Consider the following 27878-nt stretch of genomic DNA (forward strand, 5'->3'; position numbering starts at 1 on the left):
TACTTTGATAGGGATTGCATTGAATATGTAGATTGCTTTGGATAGTATCAACATTTTAACAATATGTGTTCTTTCTATCCAGGAGCATGGAATCTTTTTCCATTTTTTTGTGTCTTCTTCAATTTCTTTCATAAGCTTTCTGTAGTTTTCAGTGTATAGATTTTCCACCTCTTTGGTTAGATTTATTCCTAGGTATTTTATGGGTTTTGGTGCAATTGTAAATGGGATAGATTCCTTGATTTCTCTTTCTGTTGCTTCATTGTTGGTGTTCTATGGCAGCCTCTTAAAGCCGGTATTATCCATCCATGCAGTCTTCCTTAACGTCATGGATAAGAACACCAGTTCTGGAGTTGAATTTCCTGGGTTCACCTCCTTTCTCTACCTATATGGAAGCTGACTAGTCACATGCTGAGACAACCAGAAAATCAGGTACCAATACTTTTTGGAGGTTAAATTTGATATTTAGTAAAAATTCAGTAGTTAACATGAAGTAAGTCAGAAGTTTGTTGAACTTCCATTTTCTAGGTAGATTTTTGTTTAAATTATAAATCTTTCATGGACAGTTCATGGAATGATAATCAAACCACAAAATGTGGTTTAAAAGTAAGCCAGAGAAAAATGGCCACACCCCATTAATCCTGGAGATGTAGCTCCATTTAGAACTCCACCTAGCCAAAGACTTGGGATGGGCTGGAATGCATTATTAGAAAGCTCACGAGCCTGCGGGACCTCAAGATGTGCAGATGAAAGGTCCTCTGCTGGAGAAGGAGGGTGATGAAGCAAGTCGGTTGACCAGGGAAATAGTAACAAGGGCATTTTCCTGAGAAAGTTGGGGTCATTTTGTCTTATGACCTTAGCTGCCTTCCTGAAGACAGCTCAGGGATGGATGTGGGGCTCAATAAGCTAAGCTGGAAACATGGGTGGTGGCCTTGGCGAGTGATCGTTCCTCCCCACCACCACCCCCCCCCCCACTGCCTTGCTGCACATCCTTTATACCTGAGGATGCACGTACACCCCCATGGGGTTTTCTTGCCACTCAGGCAGACAGGACAGGCTGGCGGCCACTTCCTTCTGGACAGGCCAGCCCCAGGCCTCAAAGAATGGAGCCAGATTCTTCTGCACCTTTTCTGAGAACTTCTTCACCCACAGATTCATCTTGCCAGCCTTGTCTGTGGGGGTGCCAGAGAGTGTCTGGTACTCAGCAAATAACTGGGTGAATGGCTCCCACCCAAAGGCTTCCTGGAGCTGAGAAGAGAAGGAAGGGGCAGAATCAGGTACCAAGTTGTGAAAGCACCGGCAACATGCATGTTCAGAAGTATATTTCAGTTACAGCGATTTCTTCCCCTTGACCATTCATGAGCCTCCCTCATGTAGTCTTGGCTAAGACTACAGAGGTATAGAATGTGCAGGGATCCTGGGGTGTCCCAGACCACCCCTCTTTTGTGGAGGAGAATTCTGACCCTGGGGTATAAAAGCCAAAACGGATAACATCCTGAAGTCAGACCTCCCTCTGATCTTACTGCCCTGGCCTCTGACAGTCCTGCTCATCACTATTAATTAATGCATCAACAGACACTTATTACACATACAGCATTTATTAAATACCTATAGCGTGCCAGGCATTGCACTAAACAATGGTGATTAAGAGCTCCTGTCTTCCAGAGGTCATGGGTCAGTGGGAGAGACAGACGTGTAAATAAATGTAAAAAAAAAAAAAAAGGGAGGCTTATCAAGGAGATAATGTCAGGAGAGGAGGGCAATAGAACTGAATGTTGACAGGGGACCTGACTTGATGGGTACATAAGATGTTCAAGCACATTTCAGCCACAGGAAGGAAGGAAACCTGGGGACTGGGGGACGAGAAGCTGAAGCAGCAAGATGTGTTCATAGTGGGAAGGAGTTTGGAGTACTGGAGGGTAACTCGAGGGGCACGGGAGCTGGGTGATGAAGCTGGTAAAAATCTGAAGCTGGCAGGGTCTTGTACACCCTGCTAGGCGGCTTTGACTTTGTATGTAGAGGAGATTACTTTAAGAGTTTTAATCATGGAGTATTATTTTGGAAGTAAAGTGGATGAGGGACAGTAGGGGGTTGAGGCAAGGAGGCTGTTGTCACAGAGCAGAGACGAGCAGTGAGCACCTGTACCAGGGCAACAGTGGGAGGAAGGGTGGAGAGCAGGTAGAGGAATCAGAAGGTGCCTGCCCATCCTGAGACTGAGTCCCAGACCCCAAGATGATGGGTCTTTCCATAACTTCTGCAAAATGATCTTCAAGGCTCCATGGTGAGTGGGTAGGCGGGTAGGGTGAAATTATGGCTTTAACTTCCACTTCGGTGGCAAGCTACTATTTAAGGTCTGTATCCATGTAGACCCTCAGACCGGCCGTGTAAGAATACAGAACTGAGGCAGTGCAAAGTCATCTCATTGAGTGGCGCTGTCTCCATTCACTCTTAGAAAATAAGGGGAAGAGGGGCGCCTGGGTAGCTCAGTCAGTGTCCGACATTAGCTCAAGTCATGATCTCGCGTTTGTGAGTTCGTGCCTCACATCAGACTCACGGCTGTCAGACTGTCAGTGCAGAGCCCACTTCGGATCCTCTGTCCCCGTCTCTCTGCCCCTCCCCCGCTTGCACTCTCCCCAAAATAAATAAATATTTTTTTAAAAAATAAGAGGAAGGGAAGTGATTGAGAGGCAGTGCCAAAGCTTGAGTTGTGTCATTAACTTCTGATTTTAGGTTCCGGGTCCATCATTTAAACGAGTGATATGGGAGAGGCTGCTGAACTTCTTTAATCTGGTATTTTCCTCTGTGAAAAGCAGGCCATACCACTGCCATATAGGGCTGTGGTAGGCAGCATAAGAGATCTGATCTGGGGAACAGCCTTGAGAACTCTGAAACATTAATATTCAGAGCAGGTTGGGGAGGGGACAGGGCTTTGTGCTTATTTCACAGGAAGTCTACCTGCTTCATGACTTTGGTATTCTTGGGAAGTGGGGTTGGTTGGTTATTCCTTTATTCGTTCTAAAGACATTTCAGGTTCAAGTGGTGTGACTGAAGTCAGAGAGCCTTGATAACAGTTATCTCCTAGAAAGCTCTCGTAATGCAGTTGTCCCGGACTCATACCACTGTTATTACAAACGGATGGATGAAGGGATGTAACATTCTCTTAATTCACAGAACTAAGGTTAGGAAAAACCAAGAAAAACAGAATGACACCCATTTCTGGAGCACTCATTAGGCAACCATGGTCAGAACCAGTAAGTGGAAGTGCTTGGCTCCAGTCTCAGGAATGCCTCAGAACTTCTGCTCATGACCAGTAAACCAGTAGGCTGTATTTTGTCCACTTACTTTGTTTTTCATAATACTTTTCATTTCCTCTTACTTAACATCACAAAGTACAGAAGGCGAGTGGGACAGGTGTCATCATCTCGATCTTAGAGATATATAACCTGGGAAGCCCCACCATGTGGTCTGGTCCCCCCCTACCTGTGCCCAGTCTGGAGGGGGCAGTGAAGGGGATCCAGGATGCTACATGGTGGAGGGTTCTGGTGGCTCTCAACTCCCTGACCTTCTCCGTACCTGTAGGTATGTTTCCAGAGCTGTCCACACATTCCAGTCGTGCAGTGGGGCTCCCTTTCTTACGTGTGTTTTAATTCTCTTCTCTCGTTCTGGAGGGCTCAGCGCAGGATGGGCCCGAGCCCTGGGGATGCCCAGGACCGTCTCATGCACATAGACTGACCAGAGGTTGCAGGTGGCTTCAGTGGTGTGTGGGGGGAACTCCCACTCTTGTCGCTGCTGGTTGTGACCCAGCTCATGGATGGGTCCCCACAGACCCCCACTCCTCATGCCTGCCTCATTGATGAGCTCCTGCACTGACTCCACGTGGCACATGATGGGGTATCCTGAGTGCATCCAGCCTGGGAACGCAGAAGCAAGAGATGAGGGGCAGGGGGTACCCAAACCCATCTCCCTTCATTCCTCTCTGCCGGGTAACTTTCCCTCACCATCCGGGTTGCCTTCCGCAACACCGAAATCTCCATGTTGATCGGAAAGTAGATGGCTTCCTTTACCCGGTCAGAAACTGAACGGTCCCTGGCCCCCTGCCCAGCCTCTCACGCCAGAGTTATGCCCTCCATCTCACTGTGGCCCTGAAGGATATGAATACACTTTACACAGCCATTCTTGCTACAATTCAGTGCTTCACTTTGTGTGATTTTCCTATCCTGTGAGTCTGTGACACCATGTCCTGTGTCTGGGTTGGAGAACAGTGTCATTTCTTCTGCCACGTAAACCACTGTCGCACAGACTTACACTCGTCAGCAGAGTTCATCTTCTCCTTTTTTAAAGAGAAGAAAACCGAGGTCCAAAGGAAATGTCAATATGTCAGAACCAGATCTCCTCATTTTTCTTTCATGTAAACCACTCAATACTGAACATAAACTGCTCCTTTCCATTGCCAACTCACTTCTGTTTGGAGCAATATTTCTATTTTAACCTCTCCTTGAAATAACAAAGAGATGGCTCGTCACTACCTGTGAACCCCCAGGAGCAATTTTTTTTCTGAGATTGTCCTGCCATCCTGTGAAATCACACCGTGTAGATGTTCACCTTTTCACACGTGAACATCTCTGCATCCCCATCAAGGTCTTTTTTCCTTTACTGGTGAGATTATACCTTTCACATACTGGACATGAAAAAAGGCAACACACGGAATAAATGGTGTGCGCTGACTAGGAGGAGCACAGCCCTGGAGTACCCACCGGTTGAGATCTGCACGTCGGCAACAATCCTCTCGGGACGGCAGAGAGGGAAAGGCTGGGCTGCCAGCCGGGCTATCGCCTGCATCATCTCGTCCCAGAGGTGGAGTGCAGGCTCGGGGTCCTCCAGGGTACGGAGGTCTGCCGTTGGCACTGTCAGGATGATATTATCTGTGGCCAGCTCTCCCCAGGGAGCCAGGCTCTCCTGGACACAGTTCTTCCACTCCTGCACCGATGTCTTACCTGGGAACAAATATCATGGGCATGTCTCCCCACTTCTCCAGCTTACCTTGAACTCCAGGAGGAGGTCACTGAAACAATGAACTAGACATGTGGGTCTATGTGCCATGAAGTGAAGGACGGGCCTCTAGACCCTCCCCTTAGTTCTGCCCGGAAGTCTCCACAGCCACAGGGTGTTTCATAGCCCCACCCCACCTCTACTTACATCTTGAACACTTCTTCCCCCTTCTGTGTGCCAGTCCCCGCCCCAGCCCCCCTTAGCAACCGGCCTGCGACTCTGGTAGCATCCCCGGCATGGTCTCCTCACCCAGCTTGTAGTATGGGGCGGGCACGGCCCTCTTGATGGTGACAGATATGGGGCCCAGTTTGCTGCCCTTCGGCACGATGACATAGAGGAGGCCGCCCCAGAGGCAGGAGACCGACCGCGTGGTCCTGTCCATGCAGCACTGGTGAGTCACCACAGGGGCTCGGGACAGCTTTCTGGCCTTGGTCAGGTTATCAGTGTGGCAGCCAACCTGTATCTGGGGAGGTGAGTCCATCATGTGTAGCAGGAGCTACGTCTCTGTGGTGAGTGTGGGGGGCCCTGTGTGTGCTGGCTGGATGGCGGGTACCCGACAAACACCAGCTTCCCCCTTCTGTGAGCTACCCGTGAAACCTATGAGGTTGTCCTTCAGCAGTCATAGGGAATGAACGGTATGTGGGATCATTCTTCTGGGGGTTTAAACAGCCCAACGATGGAGTGTCACCAGACAGACCAGGCACGACAGCCCTGAGGCAGATAACGGACCAGGGCCCTGCGACGTCTCTGTACCAGGTGGGACCCGGGCTCTCGTGTCAGGGCCTGCGCCGTGTGGTGATTCCAACGCCAGGATGAGCCAGACGGGGTCCTGGGCCGCCTTTTGTGCACAGAGGGGGCCAGCCGTCCAGAGGCGGTGAGATGTGGCCCGAGGCGGAAGGGCTAGTTCTCACTCCCCCCCGCCCTTGTCCAGGGCCCCCCCCCCCCCTTTCTGGTCACATGGGTTGAGGTTTGTTTTGTCTGGAGTCCTGGGGTTTCTTCTTTTAGGTGGAACGTAAGCGAGCTCCCGAAAGGCAGACACAGAAGAGCCCCTGAGTGTGGTAGGAAGTGACCCTCAGGTTGAGGCAGGACAGTGTTAATCCTGCCTGTAGGGCCTGCTTGTGTGAGTGACCAGATGAAGCACAGCCTCAGGGGTCAGGGTAATGATGTAAAACACGGAAAGGCCGTGTGCTGTTGGCGAAGTGGGTGAGGTTCTGAGGATGTGATGGGGCTCCTGGGGCCCCTCACATCCCTGTGGGGACGTAAAGTCACCACACGTGGAAGTGCAAGGGCTTAGGTGTGAGTTCCATGGTGACAGTAGCTCTCGCATCCCAGTTGCTCCTTCAGGCCCCCTGAAATAGATCTGCTTCATCTATGCAACCTGTGAAATGGGCAGAATGGTCCCTCCTGGCCTCCTGGGAGCGCTGCCGAGAGCCGAGGAAAGCCAAGCGGCTCTGGGGGTTGGGGCATTGGCAGTGGCTACTCTGGTCTTACCTTCAGACCGGCGCAGGCCGCAGCTTCGGACAGCGAGACTTCTGCACTTTGTCCGTGCGGGAGGTAGAGCCCGGTACTCACCCAGCAGTCCCCGTTGCCTGACAAAAGCCACAGGAAGGGCTGAGTTCTTCACCCAGCTGACTCTGGGGCACCCTGGAGCCTCCCGGCCCCTCCCAGAGGCACAGCCCCTGCCCTGCAGACCTCAGCTCACCCATGCTTCCAGGATGCATGCCCCCCAAACCCTCAGTGGAACCCTGACCCTATCTTCCCTGAAGTACGTGATAGGGAATGACGCTGGCCCACTGGAGCTCAGTACCTGCAATGTCCTGTGACACGGAGGAACCCCCTCCCCCCGCCCCCGGGGCCTGCTGCTCTGGGCATCTCGCTCTGTACCTGGGTTGCTGCCATCGATCTCCACAGTGATGGGCTGATCTGAGGGGGCCGGAAGGGAGCCGCAGGTCCCCATCCCAAGCTCCCGCACCAGCTGGGAGCAGTCAGTCCCAGAGCGTGCCAGCTCCGTGGCCAGGCAGAGCACCGCGGCCTCACAGGAATCGCCAGCCACTGGGTGCTCCCGGCTCACGGCTGGGAGGCCTGACAGATGCAGCATCTTCCTCAGGAGCCGGTGCAAGGACGCGTAAGCCGGGACCCCCTCCGCGGGAATCTGTAGGAAGGCCGCACCGTCTGCTCCTAGCTTTGCCAGCCAGTGCTTTTCCAGGTTCCCAGCCCCACGGTTCAGCGTGGCCTGGAATTCGCACAGCGCCGTGCGGATGTGGTAGCTCCGCATCTTTGGGGTGGGGACAGGGAAGCAGCCCGGATCGAGGGTCTGAGCCAGGATGCTGAGGCCAAAGCGGTTGAGGATGACGTTACCAGGGAAACCGGCCAAAGTGGAGCGGCCTGGGTTCTGGGAGGCCCACCACCAGGCCTGGCCCCCAATCAGCAAGCCCCCACCCTCGGCCACGAACTCCTGTAGCTGCTTGGCCTCCTTGTCACCGTAGGCCTCGCAGCAGTAGACACTCAAGTCGTGCGTCAGATGGGGCTGCAGACTGCACTCCAGGCCATGCTCCGACAGGAGGGTGCACAGGTTTTTCAGCCCTGTGTTCACCCCACATTTGCCTGTCTGGCCTCTGGCCAGCCAGCGCACAGCATTGAGCAAAAAGGGCCCCATCTTGGGAGCCCAGAGCATGCCCTCGTGGGCGGCGAGAACCACCCGGCCCCGGCCATAGCGGGCGGCTGCCAGGAAGCAGCCGAGTGAGGCGTCTAACCCCAGCGGGAAGGCCAGGGCCCCGTGCACCAGCAGCTGCGAGGGGACTCCCCCCGTCTTGATGTCCAGCTCTGAGATCCCTTCCAGGAGCTGCTGCTGATCCTGCCTGAGATCCTCCCCGCACCTGGAGGGTGACACGGGGACAGAGGGTCAGAAGCACCGAAAACAAGCTCCTAGATAGGGAGTTCTGGGTGTGGGTGCAGAGGGGACAGTTCGTGCCAGCCTCCTGGTTCTGACTGATAATTGCTAGGGTTCAAGTATGGAATACCATTTACCTTATCAGATCTGAGGCAGATTTTTTCACCTTTGAACGACTAACTGATGGCATATCGCTGTTTAATTGGCAGTGTTGACTCTTACTTCGTGACACAAATATGGTGCTTATCTTATAGCTGACATTGTAGTGGATTTGATGAAATACTGAGGAGTGACGTAGTGGCCTTATCTGTACATCTTAAAGTCCACCTTCTCCAAATTAACACTGCCAGGAATTCTTCCCATGTTAGTCAACTGGTTGTTGAATATTCTGGCTTGAATTTCATATCTTTTTAAGTAATTAAACATATACATAAGTTAGTAAAAAAATAGTCTATTCCTAGAGAAAGTAGTCCTACTGTATTTCTCAGAGCTAATTTTCTGCCAGAAAAACTGTAAAAACATCAGATTGCTAGCTCTGAGCTAGAAACACAAGTAAATTGTTTAATACTACACTTAAAGATTCATACACACACACACAGACTGTAAAAATTCTCAAATCTGATGAGAGTATTTGTCACTTTTTATCGAGAAATGGTCTAAACATAATAAATTCAAAAGAACTTTTGTATGTCAAGATTTTTTTAAACCAATTTGTAGATAGATTTGTGAATGTCAAACAACGGGACATTGGTTAAATAAGTTATGGTTAACTGTAGATGGCATACCATATGATAATTAAAATAACTATAAGATAATATTAGAAAATGCTTCATGGAAAATATTTAAAAATCAGATTCCAAGATACTGTGCCCTAAATGAGCCAAATTTTTGGAACAAACCACCAAAAATGAAAAAGCAAATAGAAAACATGAAACCAGAGGCAGAATCTAAAGTCTATTTATCACAACATCTTCAGTGACCATCTTGGCTAGTGGGATTATAGGCAATTTTAATTATCTTTACAAAACTTTATTGTCTCATCATAAAAATCAAGTGTTGTTAAAAAATAGTTTGTCCATTTAAGTTGCAAAACATTATTGAAAAAAGTACCTCTTGCACAGCTTCTCCTTAATTTCTCTTCAGCGTAAAGGAGGAACAAATAAAAAAATGGCATTAATCATACCATGGCTTGCTATTTATCAGTTAAAAACAACAGGTAAATCCATGTGAATTAACATGGGCAGATGTCCAGAACATTGTGCTGAGCAAAACAATCTGCAAAATAGCAGAACTTGGGGATGCAATTTATGTTAAGACAAAAATAAAACAATGTTAATATATGTCCATACATATGTCAAAAAAGTCAGGATAAAACCACAATAAACTTTTGGATCGTGGGATGGAGAGAAAGGGCTGATACCGAAAGGGATGGTCACAGGGGTTTTTCCTCATTGGTAGTTTTCAAATAGGGAGAATGTATGAGTGTAATTTCTCTGGCAATTAAAAATTAAATTTAAAATGCTAAGGTAACTGCTGGAAAAATAGAAATAAAATGTATAATCTACAAACGTGTTCGGGACTTTAAGGAATAGATAAAACTTAGTCAAAAAAAAAAGAATGCAGAAAGAAACAAAGAAAGCATAAAAGCAGAAAATAAGGCAAGAGGAAGAGATACACTGAAATTATTATTTTATATAAATGGGTTAAATTTCTATATGAAATGACTGAGCCTCTTAGCTCAGGTTAAAAATATCTAGGTATAAGCTGCTTGTAAAAGACATACTCAAAACTGACACAGAAGGACTGAAAATGAGGAAATCTGTGTATCAACAAAGCTGTATCGGAAAAAACCACAACAGAAAGAAAGCAGAAGTGCCGGTATTAATATGAGATGCAACTAAATTCAAAGAGGAAAGAGTTAAAATACACCAAGTGAATATTTTCCATGGGTAAAAGTTACACTTTACCAAAGATACAATTTTCATCAATTTTTAGGGTCCTAAAAACAAAATGCTGAGAGCAAAAACTTGGCACAAAACAAATTAAAATTTGATGAACTCATAATTGCATTTGGGATGGTAATGGATCTGTCAGCATCCAGTGGGTCAATTACATTAAAAAAAAAGAAAAAAGAGGAGAGAGATGATTTGAGCAGAAAAAAAAACACGCTTGATCAGAGAACACTGGTGCAATATCTCCCAGACGCTGAGGATGATGGGGAGAGAGCCTAGGATGCTGCATTCCACCAATTTGAGGCAAGAATATAAGGAAGAAAGTAGACTTTCTTAAACATGATGCATTAAATAACATACCAATTTTCAGCACACAAGCACATGCACAGATGAGCAAATTAGATTATCTGCATCAAGCTTTTAAGAGCAGTAGCAACCTCAGTCCAGAGGCGTCCTCTGGGCATAGGGCCTGGCAGTGTGGGATAAAAGACGATCTACTATTCTGTATGTATTTCTCTGTGGGCTGTATGTTCTTGACAATAAGCTTGAATTCCTTTTGAAAGAGTTTTGTAAAAAGATGGGATGTTTCTCAAAAGACAAAGGAAAGATGGAAGGAAGAGCAAACGTAGATGGGATACCAAGTAATTCTCAACAGAATGCTTGACAGTGTTATGAGGGCAATATTAATGATCTCAGATATCGATTTACCAATATTCAAATCTTGCATACTATCAATGGTATTGGAGTCTGGAAAATAATGAACGTAGCTATTGCTTAACGAGGCTTAATATATACTAGGTATCCACACACATGGATTCTCTCTTTTAATCATTATGATAAAACTGAAATACATTACTCTCGCTTCACAAATGAGGCTTAAAAGTTAAGCAGTTTTCTCCATGGTTCTTAGCTAATAACTGGCAGGGACAGGAAGCAAATCCAGGGTGGTTTGCCTCTAGCCAATGTTGTCCACACAGTGAAAACTCTCCTTCAATTGCTTGAGTCTTTGGATTAAGCCCACAGGTGGGTACATGGCAGTCAATGCATATAGTTTGTGCAAAGGAGACTTTAAAAAGATGTGAAGGTGCAACTAATACTGCGTTTATGAAAAATGAAATATGTGTGTTCCTTCGGAGCTGACAGTGAAGGGAAGCAAGAGGTGATAGTGTTCAGGTAATACACTAGGTCACACCTAAGCAGACAGGTGATACGTGCAGTGGCTTTTTTTTTAATTTTTTTTATGTAGACTTCACACTCAGTGTGGAGCCCAACGCAGGGCTTGAACTTACCCTGAGATCGAGACCTAAGTTGAGGTCAACAGTCAGATGCTCGCTCAACTGAGCCACCCAGGCATCCCATGTAATGGTTTTCTGAATGCAGCTTAAAGAACCTCACAATAATGACAACTATGAAGAGAGGGCTTAGTGCGAAGTGAGCCACTGTCCCCTTAACCATACATTGGCCTTCCCTATCCTATTCCTTATGATGCCTAATTGACTTTTTTCCTGAGTTGTTTGGTTCTTAATTTGTTTTCTTTGCTCTGACATCCTCCTTTTCACTTCAGTTACTTGTTTAACATATATTTTTGGAAAGTTCTAAATAGAACTTTAATAGCCTGAAACATTCTCAGGGAATCTGCTTCTGTTCACTGGGTCGCATTTTTCTCCCACGCCTGATTGATTCTGTCGTCTTTCCATACTAAATTTCTGTCTTTTCTGTATTTCCCTTTCCAATGTATTACGGTGTTTTTATAGAGTTACTGTACAGATTTGTTCCCCCAATTAGCTGCTGCAGATCTCTTGCATGTTCTGAAATAGTTTGGTTCAGTTCTCCTTCATATGCTCCGGGACCCGTTTGCCTATACACACCCCCCACATCTATCCCCCTTCCTGATTCTACGGAGGTTGGGATATGGCTGCTTTCCACTTTCTTGTTGCCTGAGGTGTGTGGCATGAATCAAACGGCAAAGTAATCACCTGGGCCTACTGCCGTTCTTGCTGGGGACTAGTCCCTGCACTTTTGGGGACCTAAGGCTATGCCTACCCCACCCGAGCAGGTGTGGAACACGCCTGAGGGGTTCCACCCACCACTGTGCATGGAAGATGGCAGCTCCGGCTTCCCTTTCTGCCTCCACCAAGTCCTGCAGTGGCTCTGGTGCTTTTATATACTCCCCAGTGTGTTCGTTCTAGAATATGAGAAGGCATTAATGATAATTCTTGGGTTTGTGGTGGTAGCTTTCTTCTTGCGTCTGGGTTGGGGGTGGGGTCAGGAGATGGAAATACCGTGCCACACATCAGTCACCTGCCAGCCTCGAAGCCTCCCGTTCAGCTCTCTACTTGGCATTGCTCATTCATTTGGTCAGATTTGGTGGAGAGGGCAGTTCTGGGATCTAGCCCCATTGCATACAGTCTTTACCTGGAAGCTCTTTGGACCGTGGTGAGGATCAAATGAGAGAACACAACACCTTCAGAAGATGCATAAGCTGCTGGCATGTGTTTACTTTCACGTGAGCAATTCCTAATATATTCTAGACCTTCTAGGTTACACCACGTATAAATGTCACAAGTTACTGTTCTGGGAGTTGTTTTCCCTAGCAAGTGCCTTTGGATCTGACTTTGTTCTTTTTTTTTTTTTTGAGAGCGAGTGCGGGAGGGGCACAGAGGGGGACAGAGAATCCAAAGTGGGCTCTCTGCTGACAGCAGAGAGCCAATGCAGGGCTCCAACTCATAAACCATGAGATCATGACCTGAGCTGAGATCAAGAGTCAGACCCCTAACAGACTGAGCCACCCAGGCACCCCCTGACTTTGCATATTAAAATAACTTCAGTGTCTCTCTCAGTTATATAAGTATGGGTGTACAGTCAGCGCTTGCCCTTGGGGACAAGACATTGAGAGTATCTTCTGTTTTGGTTTTTGGAGAATGCCCCTCCCCTTGGCAGAGCATTTCCCTTAAGACGCTCCAGGGCCTCCAGCAGGACTTTGAAGTCATCGAACCTGCTGGGTCAGTCCAGGCGCCTTTGACCAAGATTTGCCAGCAGGAAAGTTCCCTAAAAACCTCTAAGGGGACGCCAGGTAAAGGAGGCAGGAATCTGAGCTGAGGGCCTGGGCTCAACATTATCAGGTCTATAATTTCAACTCCAGGGAGTCCAACTCAGTGCTTTGGAAAATCCAGCATTTATCCTGCCTTCCCTAAGCAGACTATGCCAGGGTATGCAAATAGTAGATGAAGGGAATTATGTTTTTATAGAAGTATTCTAAATACTGGATAAAAGGAATGCTAGAATTTTAAATATACCATTTTAAGTTTATTTTTATTTATTTTGAGAGAGAGAGAGACACAACAGGTGAGAGAGGGGCAGAGAGAGAGCTAAATAAAATAAATAAAAGAGGAGAATTTCAGGCAGGCTCAGCTGTATCAGTGCAGAGCCCGAAGTGGGGCTTGAACTCACGAATGGTGAGATCACGACCTGAGTCAAAATCAAGAGTCAGACACTTAACTGGCTGAGCCGCCCAGGCGCCCCTAAATCTACCATTTTATAGTCACGGATGAATTAATGGATCTAGGACTAGGCAATGATTATTAATGACTTTTAATATCACAGTGAGAGAAACAGACATTATGTTCCATTCTGTGGACATACACACATTACCACGTTTAAAGTGGTCAGGCCAAAAATTCAAACATGAGGCTCAACAAGCTTCTAAATTGGGGGTTGGGAAACTTTTCCAGCAGGGTAGATAATAGACATTAGGCTTGTGGGCCACATGGTCTCTGTTGATCCTACTCAACTCCGCCATTGTAGCTCGAAAGCAGCCACAGACCACATGTACACAGAGGGGCATACTGTGTTGCACTGAAGCTTTATTTACAGAAACAGGCCATGGTTTGCTAATCCCTGCCATAGAATCTACATCTGACTTCCAGTGTACAGAAAATACAGGGAACAAAAAAATATATTACATGACACCGTAAGAATGCAATCTAAAACTTCAGACTGAAGGAAACTGTTCAGGCAGGACAAAGTGCCTAGTTTCTTCAACAACAACAACAACAACAAAACAGAACAAAAAAAAAGCAAGAGATAAAAAAGAATTGGGAAGGAAACTCATATCTTACAGGAGACATAAAAGTCGTATCAGTCAAAATATTTGGGTTTTAATAAATACCAGTTCCAATAAACTTTGAAAAAAAAAAAGATAATCATGGAAATAAATGATGCCATTAAGGAATGACAGTGGTGCCTTGTGGTTGTTTTTGAAAGAGTTTATATGTTTAGACATACATATTGAAACATGATGGGAGCACCTGGGTGGCTCAGTTGGTTGAGTGGCTGGCTTTGGCTCGGATCATTATCTCATGGTTTGTGAGTTCAAGCCTCACATCAGGCTCACTGCTGTCACAGCGGAGCCTGCTTCGGGTCCTCTGTTCCCCTCTCTATTCACCTCCCCGGCCTGTGCTCTCTCTCTTAAAAAAAAAAAAAAAAAGAAAAAGAAATATGATATGTTTGCAATTTACTTCCAAGTAATGGTAGGGCTGTGGGTAAAACTGACTATGAGTTGGCTCTTCTGAAGGTCAGGTCAGGGCTGCATGGGGCTCCTGGGACTGGTCTTTTGCATGTTTGAAGTTTTCCGTAATTAAAAGTTGAAACCAACACAAAACATAACTCGGGTTCAGCAACAGAGATGAAAAAAATGTACGTGTAGATGAAGAAAAATAGCTTTAGTTTGCCGGACAAGAGCCTCTGGAACAATTAAGTAGAATCGGGCTCATGGGATTTTCTGTTTGTCCCATAGAATTAGAATCAAAGACAAGCTGGAGTGGATCAGATCCACTCTGAGGTTTCTGAGTGACCCATCCCCTCCCGCCCCTCTCGGAGGGAAGGAGGTCCCAGGGCACCAGGGCTTGGGGCTGACGGCCCAGGGTGCTGCTAGCTGCTCACCCAACAAGTGTATGCTCTTCCTGGCATCAGCAACTTGATTTCTTCAGAGTTGCTAGTGCGCCTTTAAAAATACTCAGCAGGGGCGCCTGAGTGGCTCAGTCGGTTAAGCGGCCGACTTCGGCTCAGGTCATGATTTCGCGGTCCGTGAGTTCGAGCCCCGCGTCGGGCTCTGTGCTGACAGCTCAGAGCCTGGAGCCTGTTTCAGATTCTGTGTCTCCCTCTCTCTGCCCATCCCCCGTTCATGCTCTGTCTCTCTCTGTCTCAAAAATAAATCAACGTTAAAAAGAAAAATTTTAAAAACACTCAGCCCCTCAGAGCCTCTGGCAGCAGAGCTGGCCAGGTGAACAGCAAGTCTAATGGTCGCGGCTTCCAAAAATATTATATTTTCTGAACTGAAAGGGATCTCCTCAGCAGGTGTGGATATCCTAGCTTATCCTAGGTATACTTACAGTGCCCGAAGTAGTAGGGGCAGCCTTGTGACCATAAAGAATAAGGTGATACGCCATGAAGGGAGGGGTGGAGATGACGGTGCAGAGACAGAGAGAGAATGAATGAACCTGGCACGTCACGGAGTCTGCCACAGGCTTATCTACCTGAACTTTGTGCTACACGAGAAAACTTAATCCTGCATGGTTAATCCACTGCGGTAAGGCTTCTGTGACGTGTCACCGAACACAGTCACTGATTTAACTGTTACCCCAACCCCCAAGTATCCAAAATTAAGCTTCCTGGTCTCCTCTGAACTCCCTTCTCAGTCTTCCTCCACTTCATAAATAGCAACTTTGGTCTTTAAGGCATTCAGATCCAAACTCCTGTCGCTTTTTCTCTTCTCACTCCATTTTCATCCATCACCCATGCCTGTTGGGTCTCCAGTCTCACCTCCAGCTCCACTGCCGTCACCCTGGTGTGAGCCACGGTACCTCTTAGGTGGCCTGTTTCAGGAGCCTCCTGACTGGTGTCCTGCTTCAGTCCTGCCTCCTACAGCCTATTTTCCATCAATCAGAAGGCCCCTTTTGAAATGCAGGTACTTCCTGTCAGTCCTCTGACCCAAATTCTCTCACTTCAGTAAGACCCAGAGCGCTGCCAAGGACTACCTCACGTCCTTTTACACCAGCCCTCATTCACCCAGCTCCGGTCACACCAGCTTCCTCAGTGTTCCTGCAACAAATCAGGCGGGCTTCTGCTTCGGGCTTTCACCTTTGCTCCCCCCTCCGCCTGAGTTCTCTTTTCTTTTTAAAAGTGTATTTATTTATTTTGAGAGAGAGAGAGAGAGAGAGAGAGAGAGAGAGAGAGAGAGAGAGAAAGGGAGCACATGCAGGTTGGGGAGGGGCAGAGAGAGAAGGAGAGAGGGAATCCCAAGCAGGCTCCATGCTATCAGCACAGCCCGATGTGGGCCTTGATCCCACGAACCATGAGATCTTAACCTGAGCCAAAATCAAGAGTAGGACACTCAACTGACTGAGCCACCCAGGCGCCCCCTCAGTTCTCTTTTCACGGATGTCCATATGGCTCATTCCTGAAATTCTTTCAGATCTCTTAGCTGTCACCTGACCAGACCAGAGAAGCCTTCCAAGGTGGCCGTTTTCTTGTTTGCACTCGATCCACTCCCCACGCTCCTCTGTCATGCTCTCCATTTTAGGGAATTGTGTTTCCCTGGCTTCCTTGCCCTTGGGCTTCTGGTGGGTACGCCCACGGGAGGCAGAGGCAGAAAGAAGACTGAAGGCAGGCAGGCAACAAGAAGGAGATGAGGTCTGTGTCTCTCTCTTCAGGCTGTGTCTCTGGCACTCACGGTGTCTACTCTGAGATGCCAGGTCCCACAGACACCCCTCCATCTGGGGTCCCAGCTCCTGCTACACAGTCTCCTACCAGGTGACTCAGAACCTGGGCTCCAGTGACAAGACCACCTCCCTCTGTTGGTCATGCTGTCACTAAGCCCTCCATTACTGTGCTGTCTCTTGTGTGGCTTTCCAGTTCCTCCCTCACCTGCATAGTCAAGTTCTTATATTAAGTCCTTCTGTTTCAAACACCAACTAGTCCTGACGGGGCCTGACCGATAAGCCTTCCCTGATGACCCTCAGTGCCCTCCACTCCCCTCCCTGTCACTGTCCACTTATCCTGCATTACTTTCCCTGTAGCTCTTATCAACACCTGCTAGAGTTTATATTTATTTGTTTTCTTAATTGCCTAACTCTCCACCAGCATATAAATGAGCAGGTAGTAGGACTTGGTGTGCTGTATGGGGCTGGCAGTGGGCTGAGCTCACACAAATAAACCAGTGTTCTTTGATTTGTTTAAGAGATCTTGATAAGCACTCTCCCCATCCTGGGCACTAGACATGGGAGACGGAGAGATGAATAAAGCAAACCCTTCTATCTGGACACAGGACAGGGTGGCGGTGAGAACCCAGCCTCCCTCCCTGTGTTTGCCTTGTGGTGCTTCCAAAACAGAGTGGAGAATCACGTGTGTGAAAATGGAAGCTCATCCAAGAGGGAGATCAAATCTATTGTTACCATGCGTCCGACTCCCCGTAGGGAAACACCACTCACCTGACATGGAGTGGGATCTTGGGTACCTTCTTAGAGACCTTGAACCGTCCTCTGTCCCCATAGATGTCGGTGAAGTACACTCCAGCCACACTTGTCACCTGGTTCCCGGGGAACCTGGACAGCACATTGTCACGACCATGCTGACTGGCCCAATACCAGGCTTGGCCTCCGATGAGCAAGCCGCCTCCACGTTTCACATACTGGATCAGCTCTGCAGTCATCTTATCATGGTAGGCACTGATGCAGTAAACCCCCAAGGGGGCCCCCAGTTCCGGCTGAATCTGTGCCTGAACCCCACAGCCCTGCAGGATACTTACTAGTGATCCCAGGGATGGGTGCACTCCAGTGGGAGCCCCAGGTGAGGGACAGAGCCAACCCACTGCATTAAGAAGAAATGGAACCAAGCCACCATCCAGCAGGTAGCTTTCATGGGACACCACCACCAGGCGGCCTCGGCCGTAGAAGGAGGCAGCAATGAGGACCTGGCCCTTGTCATTCACCATCACCGGGAAGGCGGCCTCTCCAATAAGAAGAAGTTCACTAGGGATGGGGTCTTTGGGGACATTCCAGCTTGTCACTCCATCCATGAGGGCCTCGAAAGCACTGGCAGGAGTTGTCGCCATGGTTCAACCAGCTGCTGCAGAGGAGATGAAAGGCTGCGCTTGGTCAGAACTGATGAAGCTTCAAGTGAAAACACAACTAAACGCATTCAAACTAAACCATTCACTGGGTTCCCCACTGTGTGCCAACCACTAGGGAGCCCAGCAAGGCACACACGGACAAGGCCCTCACTTTCATGAATCTGATATTTTAGCAGGGGAAGGACAATAAATAAATCGGTAGACAAACATAAACACAGCAATTCCTAACCATTAGGATGAAAATAAGAAAGTGATGTGATATCAAGTAACTGGAGAGTCCATTGAGATTGTGTGACAGGAAAGGCCTAGATGAGGAAGTGACCTTCAAGCTGTAACCTGACGTTTCAGCCGAGACATGGCATGTATAGGAGCCCAAAGTAGCCCTGGGCAGGGCAGAACACAACCTGAGTGGCTGAGGGGGGTGGGGCTGGGTCCTGCACACCTTGGTACAAGGTGACAGCCATGTACGTGAGCTGACTTAGTATCGTGCTGCATCTCTATGGACAAAACGGTCAAGTGACCTTTCAGAAAACTGCATTTTGGGGGACAGTTTTGACTAAATGAATTGAAATGCTTCCCAACTTATCATGGCTGCCCTAACTAGGAGTTCCCTACCTCTGTGTGGGTAGCTTTCTTTTTCCAGGGGTCTTTTAAAAAAATTTTTTTTTCAACGTTTTTTATTTATTTTTGGGACAGAGAGAGAGCATGAATGGGGGAGGGGCAGAGAGAGAGGGAGACACAGAATCGGAAACAGGCTCCAGGCTCTGAGCCATCAGCCCAGAGCCCGACGCGGGGCTCGAACTCACAGACCGCGAGATCGTGACCTGGCTGAAGTCGGACGCTTAACCGACTGCGCCACCCAGGCGCCCCGTCCAGGGGTCTTTTAAAATTCATTGTGCCTGGGGAGCCTGGGTGGCTCAGTCTTTGAAGCGTCAGACTTAGGCTCAGGTCATGATCTCGCGGTTCAAGGGTTCAAGCCCTCTTTTGGACTCTGTGCTGACAACTTGGAGCCTGGAGCCTGCTTCAGTTTCTGTGTCTCCCTTTCTCTCTCCCCCTCCCCCTCCCCCCCCCCCCCCCCCGCTTATGCATTCTCTCTCTCTCTCAAATATAAATAACATTTTTAAAAAAAGTCAGTGTGCCTAAAATTCAGCTATTTTTTTCCCTTAAAGCAGCTTCTCTTGGATAAATTACTTAAGCCTCAGTTTTCCCACTTATAAAAAGAATAATACATCCCTTGGAGGATCGTTTTTGGAGATTAAGAGAATGCACATGAAAACACCTTGTTCTGGGTACACAGTGAGTGCTGAGAAAACATGAGGGTCTGTCCCTATGCTGACCTTTCTAACTTCCCCAAATGACAAGGGCCATGTTCTGGGTGCCTGTCTGCTCCCCTCGGCCTACCCCTGACTTCAGCAACTGCCATGGAGGAACTTCCTGGGCACTCGAACGCCTCCTCACTTCCGCAGGTACACAGGGGCAGCCCTCCAGTGGCCCTGAGCCCGGGGAAGTGGAGGGCATGCGGACTACGTGCCACAGTGGCTGTCCTACGTGTGTCCAGGAGTCCCTCAGCAAGCACCTGAGGGGCTCAGCTCCAGCTGCCCCAGTGGTGAGCAGCTCAGCCCTTCGCTGCCTTTCCCTCCTTCCTGGTCTCCCCCTCTCCACTTCCTCACCTGCATTCGGGGCTCACTTCCCAAATAGGCTACCCGGCTCCAGTCCTTGTAGCAGGCCTCGCTTTGGGGAAGCATCGAAACTAAGACACCAAAGTTTTCCTCTACCTTTGCCTCCTTCTTTCCTCTCTCCTGTTTCCATAGACAGTCGGCTACCTCACTTTGTTCTTCTCGCACCTGATCTCTCCAACATGAGTGAGTGCTTTCCGCTTGTATTCACATCCAGACTAAACCCATCTGGCTTTAGTCCCAGGATGGATTCTCATCTACAATCTTCTCAAACCATCCTACCCACTTCACTTCGTAATAAAAACCCTCTGATTTCATCCACTCTCCATAAGGTAAAAGCTGAGTGCCTTGCCCTGGATTCTAAGACCTCCATGGTCTGGGCTCTCCCTTGTGTTCCAGACTTTTTTTCCCTGCTACATACATTCTCTGCAAACCTCTAGCAGGCTTAGCATCCCTGAACGTGTCCTGTATTTCCTATAGAAGTCCAGCTCCTGATCACCCTCTAACTTCCCGGCCCATCTAACCATCTCTTTCTCAGTAGCTCCCAGGAAAGTGAATTCACAAAAGAGAACCGGTACCCACATCGAGCGTCGTGGGCCATGAGGGGGAGTGATCTCAGCTTTCTGGTTTAGGACTAGGGAAAAAGCAGCAAAAGAAGTCAGGCAGCCTGAGATCAAGGTCATGTTAACTACCTTGGAAAGGGAAGTCTTTCAGTACCCTGGGCCTAACAGGAAAAACAGACAAAAAACCCAAGAGATGAGTAATAGTTCCTCCGAACCCTGACCTCAACTCTCAAGAAGTAGGTGCGCGCGTGTGCGCAGAGATGCGCACGTACATGCATACATCTTGGTAAGATTTTTGATTCACAGCTTCAGAGAGGCGAGAGAAAAGTGTTTTCAGAAGAATAGCAAACAGCACCAGACTGGGTACACGAAAGGAAACCCGGGACCCAGACAGAGAGAAACACCCTGAATGAGGGAACATTCCTGGGCATGCTTCCGGCACCAAGCGGCGCCCCAGCGAGCCCAGGTTCTCGGCCCCCGCCCCACCCGCAACGCTCTCGGATGGTTAAACTCACGATCGGTTGCCGGGTCCGTGGCGCTAGCTCCGGGCACCGGGAACTTGTGAGGTGGCACAGCAAGCGGTCTGGGATGGGGCCCGATGGAGGAGGCAGGCGGGGTGGGGCGCGGCTGGGGCGGTCCGCGGCGCGGTGGGCGGTCTCGGGGCCGCGTGGAGAGGGCGCGGAATGGGACCCAGAGGCGGCGAGGATGCGGCGAGGTGCTGGGGGGACGGCCCGGGGGCAGGGCGCGGCGGTCGGTCTGGGCGCCTTGTGGAGGGGGCGCCGCTGGCGACCCAGGGGCGGGCGTGCGGGGCGGGGTTGGGGTGGTTCAGGGACGCGGCTCAGTGGGCGGTCTGTGGGGCGGAGCCGGCGAGGCGCGGCAGGCGTGGTGGGGCGCCACCCGGTAGAGGCGGCCCGGGGGCGGGGCGGCCCGGGGGTGGGCGGGGCGCGGCGCGGTTGGGGCGGTTCGTGGGCGGGACAGGCAGGAGAGGGGGCGGGGCGAGGGGCAGCTCGCTTCCGAGAGGCCCCTCCCGGCCCGCTGCGCTTGAGGTGGTGTCGCAGTTTGCGGAGCTCCATCAGGGTGCCTGACTCATGCTCCCAGGAGGTGGAGTTCCTCGATCTGCGGGGTTCGGGCGGAAAGCGGCTCTCTCAGGCCCTCCAAGAGTTCTGGGGTACGAGAGGGGAGCTTTGCCGGAAAGCAAACGCCAGGTCTCTAGTAAACCAGATTCGGGGCTAGCAACGCCCGACCACAGCGTAACCCAGCGCCTAGGGGTTTTGGCGTGGAAGCGCCTCCCTCCCCTCCAGTGGTGGGGTGCAGCGCCAGAGAATAGTTTCCTGCGTTGAAAGGCTGCCTCCTGGTGGTCAGCACCCGCCCGCGCAGCCCGTGCTCGTGGGGTTTCCAGGCTGTGCAGGACACTCAAGCTAGTACTGCGTCTGGGAGTAGAAGAGACACCGGTGCCAAAGATATTCTTGTTTCAGGGGTTTTCTTTAAGTGTATTCAGTGTGCAACACTCCTTCCTAGGAAAGTGAAATTTTCTTCTCTTAGAAAGCGACGCTTTTTCTTACCTTAGCGCAGCAGTCACTTGCCTCGAAAAGAATTTCCTAACCTCCAGATTATACCAAATCCTGCTCCCGACCACACCAGACACCTCTGTTTCTTCTTCTTTCCCAGGTTGCCACTCCACACTTGCTTGTATGACCACCGATTACCGTTGGTTTCTCCCATAGGCTCTCTTGCTGAGTGTGCCATCTGTCTCCGTCGTGTCCGTCATTGCATCCTCACTGCCGAGTTTCATTTGTCATGTAGCAGGCTTCCGTTTCTTAATAATTGCATGAAAGTGTGTGATTGAATAAGTGAATAAGCATATAGTGAATGTTCAAGAAATGTGTACTGAACTAGTAAATAACCGAGTCTTTGGAGGACTAGCAGAAATTTGTCAGAGGACCAAATGCAGTCAGGTTTCAGATAGAAGAGGCAAGGAGAAACCTATACAAGGCACGCGATTTGGCTAAGACCTATTGGAATTTGAGAATACTTCAGGGTGGAAGCCCAATGTGAGCTGGGGTTAGTTGAATTCATAGGTTTCATACCAGGAAACAAACCTTGGAGAAGTAAGGTGGGAGCCAGCCACTGAGGGAGTGTGTCAGGAAAGTTCCATGTCAAATGCGGAGTCTAGGGGCCCTTTTGTGTTTGCGCTCTAAGGTTTTAACCAGTCTCTGCCTACATCAGTGTCACACTTTATGGTCAAGTGCCACGATTCTAGTAAGACACCTGTGAGTATTTTTGGTGTTGATCTGATAGAAGAAAGGGCTTCAAATAAAGGTGAATTTTTCAGGACGAGCGAGCAAATGGTACCTGTGGTCATTAGGGTACCTCCATTTGGGAACAGAAGTTGGCTGAAGAATGGAAACAAAACAACATAAGAAACAGCACAAAGGTCCATTTAAAACCTAGCAAATGAAAGATGGTGGCCAACACGGGTCAGACTAAAGGGTCATTGCTCATGTGCAGACCTCCAGACCCTTCCTCCAGCCTAGGGGAAAACAGAGACTCCTCCATGAAAATCAGCATATTCTCACCGGGCACATATTCTGTGGGGTGCTCTGGGAGATGGAGATGATACTGTAGTCAGTAAATCTAAGAAGACAGTGGACACGAAAGAGCTGTAATACCATAAGGATTTATGTAGGTGTCATAATCAGCTGAAAAATCAGTGCCAGGAAAGAGAAAGGAAGAGGCCATTATTTTTAGTCATCAGAGATGAACTTACAGGGACGGAGCCACTAAAACTTAGCTTTGAAAAACATAAATGTTATTTGTGAGCAGACAAGAGTCAAGAGCATTATAACATGAGGCCACATCGTAGTCCACAGCATGGAGATGTCCTTGTGAAAGCTTGATCTGAGAAAGACAAAATGTTCATTGTGACCGAAATTTGTGAACCGCGCTTGTGGGAGTGAATTTGGATGGCAACCCAGGAGTTTGGATTGTAGTCTGCAGTCTGGAGGAAGGTTTTTCAGAAATGCTGTGTCGTAAACATGGAGACTCCCTCCTCCACATCTATTCCCTACCCCACCTCTACTGCCCTTTCTCAGCAGATCCCATTTTTGTTAGATAATCTCCTTCTCCCTCTCGCTTAAGATTCAGGGGGAAATGGAGCCATTTCCAGGTCCAAGTGTGGGTCTGTCCTAGCTCAGGCCAAGCATGCCAACCCCTGTCCTTTGTGCTACAATGACTGACTCCTTCTGGGTTATACCTAATAAGTATACACGAGCAATATGATACTTAATTGTCTAGCACATGCAAGGGGCATAGGGATCAGAACTTTTACTGTTAACCACTGGTACACCAGCCCGTTTTTGTCAAACAGAGGAAAATTCTTGCAGTAATTCCATTTTTTCACAAAGCCAAATGCAGGGGTTACTTAATACCTAAGCTTTCTAATTATGGGCTAGCATTAATAGTCACTGACTTCCTTCTTCAATTATTTTTAGCTCTGAGTTAAACTTAATGTGGTCCCATATATTCTTTCCCTGAAGGGCCTCAAGAATCTGGGAAGGATTAGCCATGGTCTAATTTAGGAATAGAGATGGTTGAATGCACCTATGCACATTTATTGGTATGAGTCGCTGGGGAGGGTTACTAAGTCACTATTTAAGATGATCCAGAACAGGTGTCCGCAGCTGTTTGAAGAATAAGTACTGGGCCATGAAAAGGCTCCACTCCGATCTCCAACTGCAAGGAGCGGGTATGTAAGTGACAGGCGGCCACAGCTGGTGCACCCTGCAATCCTGGGTGCTGGGCAATGGATTCTCCTGGCTGGTGATTAAGTGTACTCAGGCTATTGAGGCAGGCCCATTCCTGGGGCATGGGACTCTTCTGATGGGTGACTTTGGCTCAAGGACTCCTGTTGGCCTTGACAGGACTTTCTCTGAGACCTGCCCCACAGAAGCCTTTCCTGCGTTTACTCTCTTCCTTCAGAGGATGAAACCTCCCTCACAGTCCCATGGCTCTCCCAGCCTCTTCTGGTCCCTCTCCATATTCTCTCACAGATGTTTCCCTTGAGATAAATCTCTTGCGCATCTGACCTCATCTTGGCTTCTACTGCTTGGATGATCCAGGCTAACACACGTACTGTTACAAGGATATCTCCTAAAGTTAAAATGCTCAAGTGCACTTATCAAAATTGTGCCTTAGTGGGAGTAAAGAGCAAAGCCGTTAACTTGAGAGCATGTAGGAAAGCCTCACCGACTACATTTTTTCATTCTTTAGTACATGTATGATAACCCTCATTCAGATTATAGCATGGTCTATCTCTAGGGCAAGTTCCTGCCTGCCTATTTATTTAAAGCAGTGAGGCTGGAATTTGCTGCTACTCTTGACAGATGGCCAGCACTTAATCGCAGTTAGAAGAGCTTTCATTTTCTCCTTTGGCGTCTTTGTGAAATTAACCTAGGCCTATTTTTTAAAATTTATTTATTTTAAGTAATCTCTACACCCAACACACTCACAACCCCGAGATCAGGAGTCGCATGCTTTACCGACTGAGTCAGCCAGGTTCCCCAACCTGGGCCTATATTTTCTTTTTGGATCATTAGGATGTGGGATGTATGTGGCAGGAGCAGTAATATTGCAGTCACAGGGGGTGTCTTGGAACATACCACTACCACTCCACAGATACCCATTCTAAAGATGTCTTCTTCGCATCAGCAACAAGAGAGGAGTCTTCATACATTTCCAAACTTGTCCCATCTCCATAACGGTTGGTTTTGTACTGAAGATTTCAGTTGTCCCGGAGCCAGTGGAGCTGACTTAGCCCAAGGCTGAGTGTGGATGTTTTTCCTCTGGCTCTGAAATATCAGACCCATTAGGTAGGTATACAACAGACCCAGTTTCTATAATTGTACCCACACCAGTGTGGTTTATCTGTCTTCATGCACAAACCCACAAGGGTCGCAGATGTCAAGATGCCAGAGGGGCTGCTGTATGGGAATTGGGAATCACTGAAGGCCAATATCTCTATAATAAAATCCATGTAGAGAAGGAATATCAAAGCTCCCAGTCCTATGGGATCAATAACATTATTTTTTAGATTTTTCTGCAAGTATAAACAATTATTTCCAAATTGATTTATTCTGAGAATTACTGTAATATCAAGGTTTTCCTTCTCAAGGTTTTTCATTTTATATCGATACTTATGATCCAAGTATCTTTTAATTTTTTTGTTTATATATTTACTTAGAGAGAGAGAGAGAGAGAGAGAGAGAGAGAGAGAGTGTGTGTGTGTGTGTGTGTGTGTGTGTGTGTGTGAGAGTGGGGGAGGATCAGAAAGAGAAGGAGAGAGAGAATCCCAAGCAGGCTCCGTGCTGTCAGTGCAGAGCCTGGTGTGGACCTCCATCTCATGAACCGCGAGCTCGTGACCTGAGCCGAAACCAAGAGTCAGATGCTCAACCTACTGAGCCACCCAGGTGCCCCCATGTGTCTTTTAATTTTAACCAAGGTCAAATGGATATTTTACAGCTTAGCAGGGGAAGAGGGATATGGACTAGGAGGCCAAGGATAACTGAGGCTGTTTCCCATGACACATTTGTCCTGAAGGACATCAGCATGGAAGTCTAAAACTTGCACTGCTGTGCAAATTTAGTCATTTGCTTCCAAATCAGTTTTCTCCCGTGAATGTGGTTCCAAAGTCCACTTGTTACTGGATCCATCAGGCCATCAACAGGGACCCAGAACTTAATCTATAAAAGTTAAAGGCATGTCTTCATTCAGTACCTTTGGTAGAGGTCACAGCAGCCACTAAGTTGAGCCCCTCATGCTCCTCAGTCACAGGGATATTTCAGAGTGAGAAGCATGCTTTGACTTTGAAGTTTGAGGAGAGATAACTCAAAAGTTGTGACTTTCCATTAAGTCAGTGGATTCTATCATAAAGCTAAGGTCAGAAATTAAAGCTTATATCCAAGAAGTAGCTATTGACTCTTACGGGGATGAAATTCTTGTCTGTCTTGCTGCTCTCAGTATGCCAAGTATAATTTTACCTCTCTTTGCCTTGAATTATCTGCATGCTTTGCTCCCTCATTTCCTTCAAGAATCTGCCACATGTCCCCTTTATCAGAGAGGCTTTCCTGGACCTCACTGCATAAAACAGCAAACACACCCCTTGTCCAGTGCCCTCCTCCCCAGAACACTCACTTCTCAGTCTTAACTTTGTTTTATACTTCAACATACTCGATATATGTTTATTTGTTCATTTTAATGTTCAAACTGGAACATAAGCACTATGAAGACAGGTGGTTTATTATGTTTATTGTGTTTTTCCAGACCCTCTAACTAGCATTGTAGTAGGTGTTCAATAAATGTTTATTGAGTGAATTTATAGGTGACCCAATGGCCAGATTGGAAGGAGATGCCCAAATGTGGAACATGCATCTTACAGAAGCCAAAATTTTATAATGATTTTATGAATGTTTAGGGAACATTTCTTTGAACATTTCTTTTTTTAAAACTTTTTTAAATGTTTGTTTATTTTGAGAGAGAGAGACAGAGTGCAAATGGGGGAGGGGCAGAGAGAGAAGGAGACACAGAATCTGAAGCATGCTCCAGGCTCTAAGCTGTTAGCACAGAGCCCGATGAGGGGCTTGGACTCACCAACTGTGAGATCACGACCTGAGCTGAAGTTGGATGCTTAACCGACTGAGCCACCCAGGTGACCCTCTTTGAACATTTCTTAAAAGAGGGCAGATCAAACACGAAGAATTTTAATTTAACTTGGTAAAGCATTTTTCCAGTGGTTTCATTTAGTTTTATGCTAAAAAATATTTAAAATCTCAGTGAGGCCACAGATCTTTACTGCTTTACTCTCCTATCTCCCAGAGACTATGAGCTCCATAAGGGAAGTTTGAGCCCTGGAGAAAATGGTTCCTGCTACTCCTTTTATCAAAGCACTATAGATCTTTTTTAAATATACATTTCTTTAAAAGTTGACTTATTTTTGAGAGAGAGAGAGAGTGTGTACACAGCAAGCAGGGGAGGGGCAGAGAGGGAGAGAATCCCAAGCAGGCTCTGTGCTGTCAGCACAGAGCCTGATGAGGGGCTCAATTTCATGAACCATAATAAGATCATGACTTGAGCCCAAGTCAAGAGTCAGACGCTTAACTGACTGAGCCAGCCAGGTGCCCCGAAAGCATTCTATATCTAACTAACATAAAGGCACCTTTCAGTTTCTGTTTTAAATTCCAATTTTTCCTGTGTGGCTCAACTAGCAAGTGCATTTAGATGGACTGTAATGGTATCTTACTGTTATGTTCTTCCTGTTAGGTAAAAGCAAACTGCTTCCCTAATGCCTACTTTATATTCTTCTCAGGAATGGCTCAGGGAACCTACATTTCAGAAGTGGGAACGTTTCGGAGAGTAAGTAAGTGGCCTGTTAGTATTAACTTGTGGTCCCAGCCTCATTTTGAATTACAACCAAGACTTGCTCCAAGTCTAGGGAATCATTAGGGAACCACCCTTTCCAGGGGTTGCTCTTGGGCACCTTGTGATATTATTTTTTCCCCCAACTCATCCCTATGCTCAGTCAAGAGAAATGCATATTTTTTTTTCAATATATGAAATTTATTGTCAAAT

General features: G+C 47.9%; 1 protein-coding gene across 1 annotated transcript; it reads right to left on the reverse strand.

The window, feature by feature from the left end:
- Nucleotides 1-565: 565 nt before the first annotated feature.
- Nucleotides 566-21039, reverse strand: LOC122488460 (TRPM8 channel-associated factor 2-like). The gene is made up of 8 exons (XM_043589792.1): nt 20771-21039; nt 17376-18012; nt 6931-7922; nt 6538-6635; nt 5296-5509; nt 4752-4991; nt 3571-3908; nt 566-1245 (listed from the first exon to the last, which is right to left on the reverse strand). The coding sequence occupies exons 2-8, from the start codon at nt 17996-17998 to the stop codon at nt 991-993; spliced, it is 2760 nt and encodes a 919-aa protein (XP_043445727.1). The 5' UTR covers nt 17999-18012; nt 20771-21039; the 3' UTR covers nt 566-990.
- Nucleotides 21040-27878: the final 6839 nt, after the last annotated feature.

Source organism: Prionailurus bengalensis, chromosome A2 (assembly GCF_016509475.1).
Source record: "Prionailurus bengalensis isolate Pbe53 chromosome A2, Fcat_Pben_1.1_paternal_pri, whole genome shotgun sequence".
NCBI classification, from domain to species: domain Eukaryota; kingdom Metazoa; phylum Chordata; class Mammalia; order Carnivora; family Felidae; genus Prionailurus; species Prionailurus bengalensis.